The sequence below is a fragment of the Alternaria rosae genome (assembly GCF_020736505.1).
Source record: "Alternaria rosae strain MPI-PUGE-AT-0040 chromosome Unknown BKA58scaffold_2, whole genome shotgun sequence".
Lineage (NCBI taxonomy): Eukaryota > Fungi > Ascomycota > Dothideomycetes > Pleosporales > Pleosporaceae > Alternaria > Alternaria rosae.
The window spans coordinates 2180316-2193274 of record NW_025763571.1 but is presented as its reverse complement, the minus strand read 5'-3'; the positions used below and the strand labels follow the sequence as shown (position 1 = coordinate 2193274).

General features: G+C 53.1%; 4 protein-coding genes across 4 annotated transcripts; 1 reads left to right on the top strand and 3 right to left on the bottom strand.

The window, feature by feature from the left end:
• Positions 1 to 10: 10 nt before the first annotated feature.
• Positions 11 to 509, top strand: BKA58DRAFT_92894 (dolichol phosphate-mannose biosynthesis regulatory). The gene is made up of 3 exons (XM_046176217.1): positions 11 to 70; positions 124 to 204; positions 255 to 509. The coding sequence occupies exons 1-3, from the start codon at positions 68 to 70 to the stop codon at positions 432 to 434; spliced, it is 264 nt and encodes an 87-aa protein (XP_046029136.1). The 5' UTR covers positions 11 to 67; the 3' UTR covers positions 435 to 509.
• Positions 483 to 4264, bottom strand: BKA58DRAFT_92898 (WD and tetratricopeptide repeat-containing protein). Its single transcript, XM_046176218.1, has 3 exons — positions 3765 to 4264; positions 1109 to 3714; positions 483 to 1054 (listed from the first exon to the last, which is right to left on the bottom strand). Exons 1-3 carry the CDS (start codon positions 3923 to 3925, stop codon positions 585 to 587), a joined length of 3237 nt encoding a protein of 1078 aa, XP_046029135.1. The 5' UTR covers positions 3926 to 4264; the 3' UTR covers positions 483 to 584.
• A 1-nt stretch (position 4265) lies between these two features.
• Positions 4266 to 8040, bottom strand: BKA58DRAFT_92912 (glycoside hydrolase superfamily). Its single transcript, XM_046176219.1, has 3 exons — positions 7528 to 8040; positions 5422 to 7464; positions 4266 to 5369 (listed from the first exon to the last, which is right to left on the bottom strand). Exons 1-3 carry the CDS (start codon positions 7706 to 7708, stop codon positions 4612 to 4614), a joined length of 2982 nt encoding a protein of 993 aa, XP_046029134.1. The 5' UTR covers positions 7709 to 8040; the 3' UTR covers positions 4266 to 4611.
• Positions 8041 to 9603: 1563 nt separating this feature from the next.
• BKA58DRAFT_92796 (benomyl/methotrexate resistance protein) lies at positions 9604 to 11705 on the bottom strand. The gene is made up of 3 exons (XM_046176216.1): positions 10829 to 11705; positions 10311 to 10771; positions 9604 to 10251 (listed from the first exon to the last, which is right to left on the bottom strand). Exons 1-3 carry the CDS (start codon positions 11388 to 11390, stop codon positions 9688 to 9690), a joined length of 1587 nt encoding a protein of 528 aa, XP_046029133.1. The 5' UTR covers positions 11391 to 11705; the 3' UTR covers positions 9604 to 9687.
• Positions 11706 to 12959: the final 1254 nt, after the last annotated feature.

Sequence of the window (12959 nt, the reverse complement as noted above, 5' to 3'; positions counted from 1 at the left end):
GCGAGGTGATTGTCACCACCATTACTCCAAGCTAATACACTCGTTCACTCTTTCGCCAAACTTCACAATGGTATGTCTTGATATGCGTAGATCCTAGTGCTGCGTACTGACCAACTATCACAGGCCGATCGTCTCGTAGGCCTCAGCATGCTCGTCGCAGCGACTGCCATCTTCGTCTACTACACCGTCTGGACACTGTTCATGGTATGCTTTTACACTCACTTGACTCTAGAACATGTTCTAACTTTATACAGCCATTTGTTGACGACGACCACATCCTCCACTCCCTCTTCCTCCCACGCGTCTGGGCCATCCGCATCCCCGTCATCCTCCTCATCCTGGGCACTACGGTTGTTGGCAGCTTCCTTTCAGTGGTCATGATCAGAAGCAATCGGAAGAAGGCACTCAAGGCCAAACAGAAGAAGGCTTCATAAATGCTCACGGCATTGGGTACGAGTGATAATATTCGATAAAAGGGGTCAGCTTGAAGCGGCGCAAGAACATTTAGTTGCGCCAATATAATTGGTTTGATAGCTGGAGAGAGCCGAAAGACATAATGAAGTCGTTTAGATGTTCAGTCTCGCCTACATGACATTGCAGTTCTCTTCTGTGATGACAACCGGTCCACCACCCTCTCCTTCCTCATCACCTCCACCACCAGCACCCTGCCCACGTGCAATATGCCGAGCCAATTGCGCAAAGACAGCCTGACTAATGAAGTAGTCGTCTCTTCCACCCTTCCTGTCCATGTCGTTCTGGCTCGTAATCTGATAGGCTTGATGCATCCTTCGTCGGCTGCTGAGTCCACCAGGGGCAACTTCATCATCACTGTCGCTGGGGGCGTCGACGGCAGGCTCACTCTCGCCCTCGGCCGATGGATCGGCAGCGCGATTGCGACGTCTGCGACCAAAATTTAGAGTGGAGAAAGAAGCCGGATCAGACGAATGCACTCCGACACCTTTCCGTGCGTTACGTTGAAGCTGTGCATCTGGGGAGAAGATCTTGATAGTGTGGTCGATTCCGGAAACCGCCATTGTAGGTTCGTAGGGGTGACCTGATCGTGTTAGATCCTGTATCGCTATGTTTGGATAGTCGTACTTCGACCTACCTTGAATGACGTTGACCACCTCTCCATCTCCCTCCAAGATGTTCACAAGCTGTGCTGTCTTGCGATCCCAAATGAATACGTGACCAGAGTCGCTTCCACTGACCACATACTCATCCTGCAGTCCGAAGTAATTGACGTCTTTGACTGTCCTGGCGTTGCAATGTCCGGTGTAGACACGTGTATGAGGTACACAAGGTACATCACGCTCCACCTTCCACCGCCCGTAGCGACTGCGACCAAAGTCTGATCGCCATAACATATTGCCAGATCTTGTACGTGATAGCCCTTCTTCATCCTCGTCGTCAGTGTCATCGTCATCATCCTCTTCGCCATCATCCGATTCTAAATCACCATCACTGTCGTCGGAGTCATCATCATCTTCTTCGTCTTCCTCTCCATCTTCTTCATCGGCACTCTCAATAGCCACGGAAGCCGACTCGTCCACATGAGCAGAGATCGAGGCAGCCTCTTCTTGATCACTACCCTCTCGTGCTGATGTGCTGATAAGTTCTGCATCACGGACCGGACCCTCGTCTACCGAGGGATCGATGTCCTCCTGCTTTTCTCTCAACGCCTTCTCTTCAGCTCTGATCGTCTTGTCTGATATGCCTTGGCCGCCGTAAGCGCGGTCTACGAAAGCGAATTTGATGTCCTTGGCGGCATTGCGTAGAACACCCCTCCCAACATAGTACACCCATCTCCGTTTTGCTGTAGCTCGGGTTTGTGTGGGCTCGCTAGAAGATGCTGACTCTGATGTGGACTCATTCTCACCGGTGAGATCGGCAAAGGGTATCGTGATTGCGTGGCCGAACGCATCAATAGCCTCAAATTCAGACTCGTACAAGACTCGAGTGCTGTCTGTCTCATACTTGGAAGCATCGACGTTGACGATTTTAGTGTCGTCTGCCAATTCGATCAGATATGGAATCAGTCGTTCCTGGATGGCGTCCATATCCGAACCATGAGGGATGGGGAATCGAGTACTACCGCTTCTGCTCGAGAAACCTTCAACAACTGCTCCGGGGCCACTGTCGATCCATAATAGTATAGCTTTCAGGAAGTCATATCCAAACTGCTCGTGTTGTGGTGGGTCACGCTCTCTTGGCGCTGGTTGTATTGAAGCGAAATACTGGGCGATCAAGGCGTCAGAGCTAGATCCAGTCAAGAGCTGTCCACCAAGTACCCGTGCCAATGTCCCGGCTGCTTGCACGAATCGACGAGACGCTGCCCTGCTATCGCGAAGCTTGTTTTGTACTGCGACGTCCACAGGATCTGGATCGATTGGGTAGCCCCACGTCCTATCGATGTCGTCCATGTCGGGCAAGATCGAGTTCGCTAGACCTACAATGGACGTGCATGCGAGGTGGATTCCAGACTCCCCAAGCTCACCCAGCTCGAATATTCGTTTCGCTATCTTGACGGTTGTACTTGCGATGCGGTAGTGGTCTGACGCTCGTAGATCGTTCAATTCCTCCTGGGTCATGCGGTTCTCAGCAGGAGGATGGATACGGATGTCTTCGCTCTGGCCATTTCCATATGTCACTCGCAGTGCCAGATCCTCATCGGCGCTTTCGGTACGTTGTCTCGATTCGGCTCTCTCGACGCCTTCTTGAGATAAGGTGCTGGACTTTGGTCGCTTGCGCTTTCTGTTTGTGTCCTTCACGCGATGGCCAGAACTACTATTTGGGGTCTTGATAGGCGTCACACTCTCTCTAGCATCTGGAGCCCGTAGAATGTCAAAACTGTAGATGTGATCCTGAGACCAGCTCACAACGAGCTCATTCGGCTCGGCATCACTGATTTTGCATGCTGTGATATGGCCGCCATCATTCCTCTTCATGCGCTGCTTTCCATTAGGTGCAAACTTCTTGACACATTGCGTCGCCTTCCCTAATAGCTCATCGTCGTTGTCGTTCCAGTTCTCTGGACTCGAAAGGCTGGATCCACGCTCGTTGTTCAGATCGCGGCCAAGCATGCGTCGATCATGCAAGAAACAATGTAGATGCGCCCCGCCTAATGCAATGTAATGCGGCTGACTAGGCGAGCATGACACGGTATTGAGATCCAGTCCATACCGACTGTACGATATGAGTGGGGGCGGGATGCTGTCTGAGGCGTCTTCGTCCCTCGCCCATGCAGGTAGCATGGTGTCTCGTGCAGGTGGATATGCCTTGGAGGGTTGCCGTACATCCCACTGTCGTACATCGCCATCGTTCGAGCACGTCAAGAAGTAGAACGGATTATCTTCAGTGACGATCCGTTTCACCGTGTCGGCGTGGGAACGAAATGCCTTTGCGTTCGTATCTCCCTCCGTGAGCGTCAGTCTACGGCGTGCTCTACCTGTACTGCCAGCATTGCCTGTAGACCGGAGCGCCGAGTGCCCTGAATGCTCGATATCGAATATCCGTACGTCGTCTGTCGCGCTGACAATTGTGCGATCGTTGGAGTAGGGCATGAACTTCACAGAGAAGATGTTGGATCTATGTCCTGTCTGGATGGATGTGGTAAGATTGAACTGCGACGTCGACGATTCGGGGTGGTACGAGTGGATATTGATACGATGGTCGTCGGAGCCAGAGGCGAGGAGGCGGCCAGATGTTGACCAGCTGGTAGAGTTAGATCGTGCCATTGATATATATGTAGGGTAAAGGCATACCTGAGAGCATTGACACATCCGTTATGACCTTCTAGTTCATTCACGATGTCGAGGTCGTCAATCCATTTGCGGTCGCCGTATATTGATCGAATGTCTGAGTATTTCCTAGGCTGCTGTCCGACTTCGCGCTTGAGTAAGCGATCGTAGACAGTGTATTTCATCGTGGCACGTTGTGTAGTTTTTTAGAGGCTGTTTGTATCTTGAGAGGGCAGCTCGAGAAAGTAGCGGAGAGGCAAGAGCTACCAGAGGCGAAGTTTCCAGAAACCGCTGGGCAAGTGCAGTCTGCGGCTGTGAAAGTCAGTCAGTCAGTCAGGTGGAACTATGCGCAAGTGAAATCGCTTCTGTATGGGCATTGCGACAAAGAGGCTGTGGCGTTGGTCGAGGTTGCGCGTTCGCGTGCATTCAATGGTCGCGAGGGAATGACGAAAGGTGACTCCACCCACGTTTTGGAGCTCCAAGCTTCACCCCCGCGGCCTCCCGCAGCCGATCCCCAACACTCGTCTTCCACGCTGCATCATCAATAGGCTGGAACCAGCCCTCGACGTTATCAACAGTCACGCCGTTACCTCGGATTTCGCGTTCCCCAAATATCACAAAGAATGACTTTGAACTTTTCGTTTATGCTGACACCTTATTATCCGAGACGTGTAGACTTCTAGCATCTTCTAGACTGGCATCACGGTGAAAGTTCGCGGGCATGATTGATATTGACCAAGTATGAACAAGAAGAACAATCGCGCGTACTCGCATGGCATACAACTACACCTAGTGGTATCTGAAAAACGTACGAAGTGACATGAGAAACGTAAACATCCAACTACTACACAACACTCTTCAATCCTCAAATCTAAAGCACCAAGACGGCACCAATAACACCAACAATCACCATGAACCCAGCTCCAACACGGCTAGCAGCGCCCTCAAACTCCGCAGGCGGCGTGTACTGGGAAGGCATGGCAGGCTTACCAGTGCCAGTAGGCATAGGCGCGTACATGCTGGTACCGTTCATGGCAGGGCCGGCAGGGATGTGAGGAGCACCTCCAGCAGTTGGGTAAGGAGCGGGGGTATAAGTGGGCATTGCGACCTTGGTGAGGGTCATGTACATGGTGCTAGTGACCTCTTGCTCGACTGGCTTCTTGGGGTACTCGGGCATGGCAGGGTACTCTGCAGCCTTGGAGGCCTCGGGCATAGATGGGTACTCAGCGCCCTTGGACGCTTCAGGGACGGACGGGTACTCAGCAGCCTTGGAAGCCTCAGGAGCGACAGGGTATGCGGACATCGATGCCTCTGGAACAGCTGGGTAGGAGGGCATAGACGCTTCAGGGACGGCAGGGTATGTAGGCTTGCCTGAAGAAACTGGCTTGGCCGGGTAGTCTGCAGGGTATGCGACGGAAGGAGCAGAGGATGGGTATGCGGGCACGTGGGTGGCGGTAGCGATGGGCTTGGTGATGGTCACGGTAACGGTGCTGGCAGTGTAGACGCTGGTGGTCCAACCCTCAGGTACGTCGGTCGAGCCGGTAGGCTTTACGCACTTGGTGCAGACGGTCGCAACGTAGGTGGTGGTAACGGTGGTCAAACCGGTGGGGCAAACGTCGACGTAGGTAGCTAGGAAACATTAGTGATGATCTTGTTTTTCCATGGCAAAATGCAAACTTACTTGTGACAACTGAGGTGGTGGAGCCAGCGGGAGCCCTGGAAGACTCGGGGTACTCAGGCTTCTCGGTCACGGATGGGACGCTCACGTGACCAGTACTGGATGCAACAGAGCCCTTAGAGCTCTCAGCAGGGTATGTAGCAGAGACAGTGTCGGTGGGATACATCGGGGATGCAGTAGAGTAGACACCGGATGAGTAAACAACAGACGAGTGGACCTCAGATGGGTAGACAGCAGAGAATGACATGCTGTACTCCATGGGGGGCGCGTATGGGGTAGAAGACGCGGCCTCGGGGGTGGTGCTGCAGGAAGTGGAAGAAACGGCTCCGGGGATGGTCGCAGAGACTGTATCAGTGGGGTACGTATCGCTGGAGCTTGAAGCACCAGGGGTAGTCGCGGAGACTGAGCCAGTGGGGTACATGTCGCTGGAGCTTGAGGCAGATGAGGACACTTCGCCGGAAGCAGAGGTCTCGCTTGGTGAAGGAACGTATACGGAGCTGCTGGCAGACTCTGAAGCAGAGACTGTAGCAACGGACGACGGCTCGATGAGGGTGCTGGAGACAGTCTCAACCGAGCTGGCGCTGACAGTAGCCGTAATCTCAGGGATGGAGGACGACTCGACCATGCTGCTGCTGCTGCTGCTGCTGACAGACTCGACAGAACTGGCAGTGATAGTCTCAGTTGGGAGAGGAACGTAGACCGACTCGCTGCTGGAGGCAGAGATAGTAGCGATGGACGAGGGCTCAATCATGGTGCTGCTGACGGTAGCAACGGAGCTAGCGCTCTCACTGGAAGTGGGCATCTCGCTGTAGACGGAGCTGCTCTCGTGGACGGAAGAGGAGCTGGAGGCTACAGAAGACGATTCCGCCACGGATGAGCTGGAAGGAACGTGGACGGAGCTGCTGCTGGAAGCTGAGCTCGAGGTGGGATAAGCTGATGACGATGAGGCGCTGCTGCTGGTGATCATGGTGCTGGGAGTAGGAGTGCTGGAGGAGACCATGCCGCTCGAGACAGGGGTGCTGGAAGACATGATGCTGCTCGAGATAGGAGTGGAAGACGAGACCATCGTAGACGAGACAGGGGTGCTGGAAGATGACAGCATGGTCGAAGTCGGAGTAGCAGTCGACGAGGACAGAGTGCTGGAAGACACCACAGGGTGGAAGTCCTCCATGAAAGTACCGTCGAGAGACTTCTTCATCCAAGTACCGTACGACTGGCCGTAAGTTGGGTTCTCCACAGAGACGGTCGCCTCCCAGAGCATCACACCACCGAAGCTGGGGTCGTTCTTGTAGAACCTCAGCAAGAAGTCTGCGTCAAGGGGCTCGAGGTAGTGGTCCTTGTGGTTATCGACGCCGGCAGGCCCGGCAGGCAATCCAATGTAGAACTTGGCGCCGGGGTTCGCTGAGGCCTTGATCTCATCAATCCACTTCTGGAATGTGAAAGTGCTGGGCTGCTTCTTCTTCTTGTCGTCGACCTCCTTGGCAGCAGAGCATTCCCAGGTGTTGTAGAATTGAGTAAAGATCATGTCGAAGGCCAACTTCTTCATGATGGGAGAGATCCTAGCATCGGGGACGACACACTGGGGAGCAGCAGAGAGAAGCATGTTCGAATGGGTCTTGACGTAGTTGCCGAAGTATTCGTAGTTGGCGTAGATGAATTTGGCATCACCTCCGGGCATGTCGTAGAATTGCGCTTCGAGATCCATGTCAAAGCCGTCTACGAACGCGTTACCGAACGGGCGCGGCTTGTCGGCGGCCTTCCACTCAGGGGTGACTTTGCCGTAGGCACCGAGCAGGAACTCAGCGGTCCATTCGGCGACGTCCTGGTCCTTGAGGTAGTAGTTCGTAGGCCAGCCACCTCCGAGGGAGAGCATGACCTTCTTGCCCCTTCTGTGGCAAGCATTGATGGCTTCCTCTACGCCAGGGCACGAACTGTACAGAGTGCTGTTCTGCTTCAAGACCGGATCGTAATATACATCACTGCCACACGCGTTGGCATGGTTGCTTCCGGGGTATGCGCCTCGCACTGTAGGGAACGAGGTGATGACTTTTTGTTTCAGAACTGTTAGCATTGCTTCCTAGTCGATAGATGAAAGATAGAGTAACTTACAGCCGATGTTGACAATGTCGACGTTAGGGTCAGTGCAGACATCAATCAGTGGGATCTGATCGTATCCCTGTCCCCAGTACATAGCAATGTTCGTCTTGGCGGCAGCATCGTAAGCGGCAGCGGCGCCAGAGACAAGAAGTCCAGCTGCGAAAGCAGCGCGAGTGATGGTTGAGGGAGACATGATTATGGTATTAACAGTATAAACAAGGATGTGCGATTTTGAATGATAGGACGGCCGGGGCCTGTAAAGATCGTGATGAGCGGACTCAACGAAAGGACGCAAGCAAAAATGCTGCAATTAGGATGTAGACTCGAAAGAGTGACTTGACAACGGACTGGAAAGCAGTGCGACTGACGATGAGAAAAGAAGACATGGGAGATTGCACTATATCTAGTCTTGGCCCACAGGGCTGTACCTGCATGAGCGAGAAGGGTCGGACGCTGACTGCGCCGTTTGGTGGCATGAGGCCATCGTGCAGATTCAGACGGCAGACATCCTGCAGCTGCAGGAACAGAACGATGGCTTGCGTAGTTCCATGCCATTGGTAGAGGTGCCTGGATCCTAACTACTTCGGGTCTGAAGTGTCGTCGGGCGTCCAGCAGTACCTGCGTCTAGGCGAGCGCTAACCATCAACATGGCTTTTGGAAACGCTTCCATGTGATGCCTTACCCTAGCTTCAAGACCGGTGAATGGGCCGTGTCTAAGTATCGATAGCATCAATCTCGGTTAAACCGTCGAGAGTGTTCCTTCGAGCGTCAGCAAAAGGAAGGAGAGTCGCTGATGCATAGTGGAACGGCTCAGGACGGCACTCGGTCCAGCCTCCCGGTGGCGTCGTTGTTGCATGCCTATAGTATGGACGGACACATAAAGCCAACAACCTCTGCTCGGGTTGGTAGTACCTCTTGCGCTGGGTTGGCAATGCCGGGTGAGTTGGAAGAAGATCCTGGTGCCAAAGCGACCTCCTGAATCTCCAGTCGGTACCCGTGAACAGTGCAAACACCGGGTCTCTCGGTGGCCGCCTGCAGGAATCTTCTCATGGCTGCATGGTTGCAGTGGTTTCATCCCAATGGGGGTAGCGGTCCGAGAAATTTGGTGAGTTGGGGTTGAGAAGGCGTCGGCTACGGCTCAAGCGATGCTTAAGTCAGGGGCACCGAGCGTTAACCATTCCCTTTCGAGACAGACCCTTTCAGCCCTGTCAGAATCGCATCCTTCTATCTTCATCCGCCTTGGCTTGTGTGACAGTAGCGACTAATACAAAGACATGGTCTGCTCGAGCACTTACGCCTTGTTCATCTGGCTGCGCCCTTCGTATACATATCATCCGTCTAACCGTCCTTCTGCCGGATCAGTCAGCCAAGATTTACCGCGCAGTATGCTTGGTGGAGAGGTGTGTGGGTCTAGCCTGAGACTAAGTTTTCCCGCGGGAGGTTCGCGACAAAGCCTACCCATTGGCATCGCGAAAATGACACGCCCAAGGGCTAGCAAACGCGCTGACGCGGGACCAATGGTTTGACCACGGCGGGAGCTATTGAAAGCTGCATCGCAGAATCGGCCGTAAGAATAGCTTCTCGTGCTTCTGAGTCATCTGAAGTGCCGATGTTCCGTTATCGTGAGCATGTCGCAGGATTTTAGAATGTAACCTCGGAGCGCGCGCATGCCGCGGAATGCTGGGCGAAGGAGTCGGAGTGGGCGCGCAATTATGTTGCTGGAGCCTTTATTTGAGAACTCGCAAGAGGACACTTCCAGTCAAAACGCGAAAGTCAGAAGAAGAGGATATACGCGCAGTATTGCGTGGTTTGACGGGTCCGAGGGTCTGCAACGTGAACAGGCTGCGCAGTCGGTGCGAGGTGATGTGCAGACCCGCGACGGGTGGGTGGGTGCCCAGTGCAAATCATAGGCTTGCGCTCGCCGATCCCCATCTAATACGACCGCGCGGCACTCTTCTTTGCAAGCTTAAGCAGACCTCACATCGCCTTGGAGAAAAAGAGTGATGAGTGAAGTTGTACAGAATTCGTGTCTATCTACCCAGTCTAAGCATGAATTATAAAAGTGGTATGTTTCCTAATGTCCTTCCAAAGTATGTCTGTCTATCTCGTCTCATTTCCAGTCGGCGTGAACATGAGGCACCTGGCAAGCGTCTATCCATCATTTTCTCCTCATCAAGCGACAGCAAAGCGACTCCGCTCTCGCAACGTCTTACCATACCTGTATAGCGCAAAGATGCCGAACGAACACAGCACCATGCATCCTGCCAGTAGACTCACACCACCGTCGATCCCGATACCCTGGAACATGGGTCTTGCAAACAGGATCGCCGCGAACGCAAACGCGCTTCTGCTAAGACTATTGGCACTGAAGATGCTGGCTGCGTATGTCGGGTAGATGTTTGGGATGTACAGCAGAACACTTTGCGCGATGAAGTAGATACCAAAACAAGTAAGACCGAGACCAATGGTAGGCACCATCCAGTGGACTGAGGGTCTTGATGCCCATGCGAACATGAAGAGCCCTATTGCGATAACAGGACTGGCTACCATACCGGGCCATAGGTGGTTCTCGAGCTCGCCGAATGTCCCGTTCATAAGGCGGGGGAAGACGCGGTATTTAAGGTATAGCACATGTGCTGCGAAGGCGCCAAGGCAGGCTGGGAGGATACAGAGGAAAACGAGGCCTGTGGACTCGGCGTTGAAGCCGTAGTATACAGGGTATACGAGGGGTAGGGACTATTATGGAAGTGTTAGTGAAGGTCTTTGTGGCCTGAGCAAGCTGAGTGAGTACTTACCTCGAAGAAAGAGTAATAGATGCCGTAACACAAGCCCATGTACACTGTCGTGAACAAGATGGCAGGGTCCAGGGCGTTGATCTCCCACGGCTTGACCAGCGCGTCGAAAAGCAAGCTGCTAACCTTCATGTTCTTTTGCTTTCGCTCGGAGGCCGACATCAGCTCCTGGTTTCCTGTGTCCTCTCGCATGCGCTTCGCTTTGTAGTACAGGATGGTGGGTCCGGAGCTCTCCGGCAGGACCAACAGTATGGCGAGGTATACCGGACCTGCGATGATGAGCAGTTCCCAGCTTGAGAAGCGCCATCCCAGGTCCTTGACGGCATATGAAGATAGGGTAGGTCCAAGCGCGGGACCGAGTGTTGCGACCGCCGCCCAAAGCGCAACCGCGAATGGGAACTCAGCCATTGTCCAGATGTCACCGAGCGATGCGCCAGCCGTTGCGAGGCAGGGTGAAGCCATGACTGCACGTCGGAGTCAGCATTTGTCTTGTACGCGATTCGAGAAGGAACATCACTTACATCCCAAGAGAAATCGCAGTACCATCAGACCAGCAAAGTTGTCTACCAGCGCAGTCGGTATGCACAAGATGATGAAGAAAAAGCCGGACACCGCATACGGAGGGTTTCTACCAATGGCTGGTACTTCAGATAGCGGCGAGAAGAGTAGACATCCGATACCATAGCCCAGAACATAGAGCGCAATACCGAGCGAGGCAGCAACATGGCTTACGTCGAACTTGTCCATGACCGCTTGCTGCGAGGATGTGTATATCGAAGAGCCAACGTACACAGCAAAGGTGTAGACGCATAGTAGCACCGTCACAAGTATTTTGTGGGACTGAGGCCAGTTCTGAGGGTTGCTTGGGTCGCTTGGTCCATTCCAGTCGACAAGGGTGGTCTGGTGCTGCTTAAGCTCTGTGCCCACAGCCTCTTCAGGGACGACTTCCTTCGGGAAAGGGAGATCATCGTTAGACGACGATGTAGATATTGGTTTTGCCTTAGTACGAGTGTAGTCGAATTTTCGATGCTTGATGTAATGCGCCAAGGTTCCAATGAAGGAGTGCTTGAAAAGGTATGACATTATGGCGACGCTATCGTGAAAGTTGTGGGTGACTAGAAGGAGACACTAGGGAGAACGAAGAGGTATCTGTAGAGGTAGCAGTAGCGCCCTGGAACGGTTGGACGCGAGGGAGACAGGAAGACTGTCGGGTAAGGCGCGCTTGTGAAATAAGGGTTGAAACGTGGTGTTGTACCAACACTGAGAGTCTGTACTACGGTCTTTTATCCTCCATCGTGGCTGCTATCTTAACTCCACGTCTTACATGCCCAGCATTTGGGTTTGTCAGACTCTCGCACAATGTGAAGGTACAGCTCTTGGCGCGAAAAATAAACAGTAGAGTCTCGACACCATGTCAGCGAATTGAGCCATGGAGATAGCGTGCTCTTTGCATGTGTCCCCGATAGCTCCCAAAGCGGCAACAATCTACGAGGGTGAGTCTCACACTCGACCACGTACCGATGCGCCATTGCAGGCTGCAGTGATTCCTAGACCGATCTAGGGATTTCTAGCGCTGCGACTCGTTGGACACTTCTCTGACGTTAGTTCAACGAAAAGCCTGTGGTGTTAGCGGAGTAAGCGGACATAAAAAACGTGACCGAACGTCAGATCTGATGATTCATCGACCAATACCTGCGGCATGTGTAGAGTATCTACATAGAGTGTTGTCGCTTGGACGGACGAATGTGCGGAGAGGTCCGAGATGGGAATGCTCGAGAAACCAGATTGGCGGAATATGAAGCGAGGTCAGCATATACCACCCGAACAAAGTAATCACCGATCAGCCTCAAAGCCTCCGGTCGGAGTCATCCTATCAAGGTAGCCATGAGAAAGCGATGCGTACTCAAATATGATGAGATTACTGATAGCAGGCTTAGCAAATCGTCAGTATGTAGAATATCGATAGTCCTCTGGTGGAAACGTTCGACAGTATTCGTCCGAAACCACAAACTCTCCGGAATTTGTAAGTCGATACTGCGTGTGCGAAAAAGCAGGGTCGGAGCTGCTGACAAAGGAAGACTGCATTATCAGATGTGGCTGCTCGCGGCTTCTGCTATTCGTCGAGCCAAATCCTCCATTGATGGCGTAAGCAGTAAGCACTATGATGTCTTATCGCAGACTCATACATGTCTCGATGTCGCAAAAGAAAACAGTCGATTCGAGAAGCTCCATTGTCAAAGTCAGGAAAGGTTTAAGGCCAAGTCTTGCTGTCCAACTCCGAGAGCTAGTCGTCGAGTGGGGCGACCACGTGATGCGGGGACACTGACGTGAACGCGTCCTTCGCGTCTGGCCCCTGACACCGTCGCCGTCATCCAGAGGTCGCTCATCACACTACCACAAGATGGCGCACCAGCTGCACTTATACGTCGCATCACTTTCGCGCGCAATCACTTCTACACGGGTTCTACGGAACGGAAGGGAAATTGATTGGACTAAAAAAAGTGCCGAGTGAAATCCACGGTTCACCATCGTGCCCCTCGATGAAACGGCCATCTCGGCTTTACTACAATACGACCCAAATGCCGTCCTAGTAGGACACTAGGTTTGTACCAAGGGTCCGGACGTTTGCTTCGCCAAACCTCTAGGCCAGGA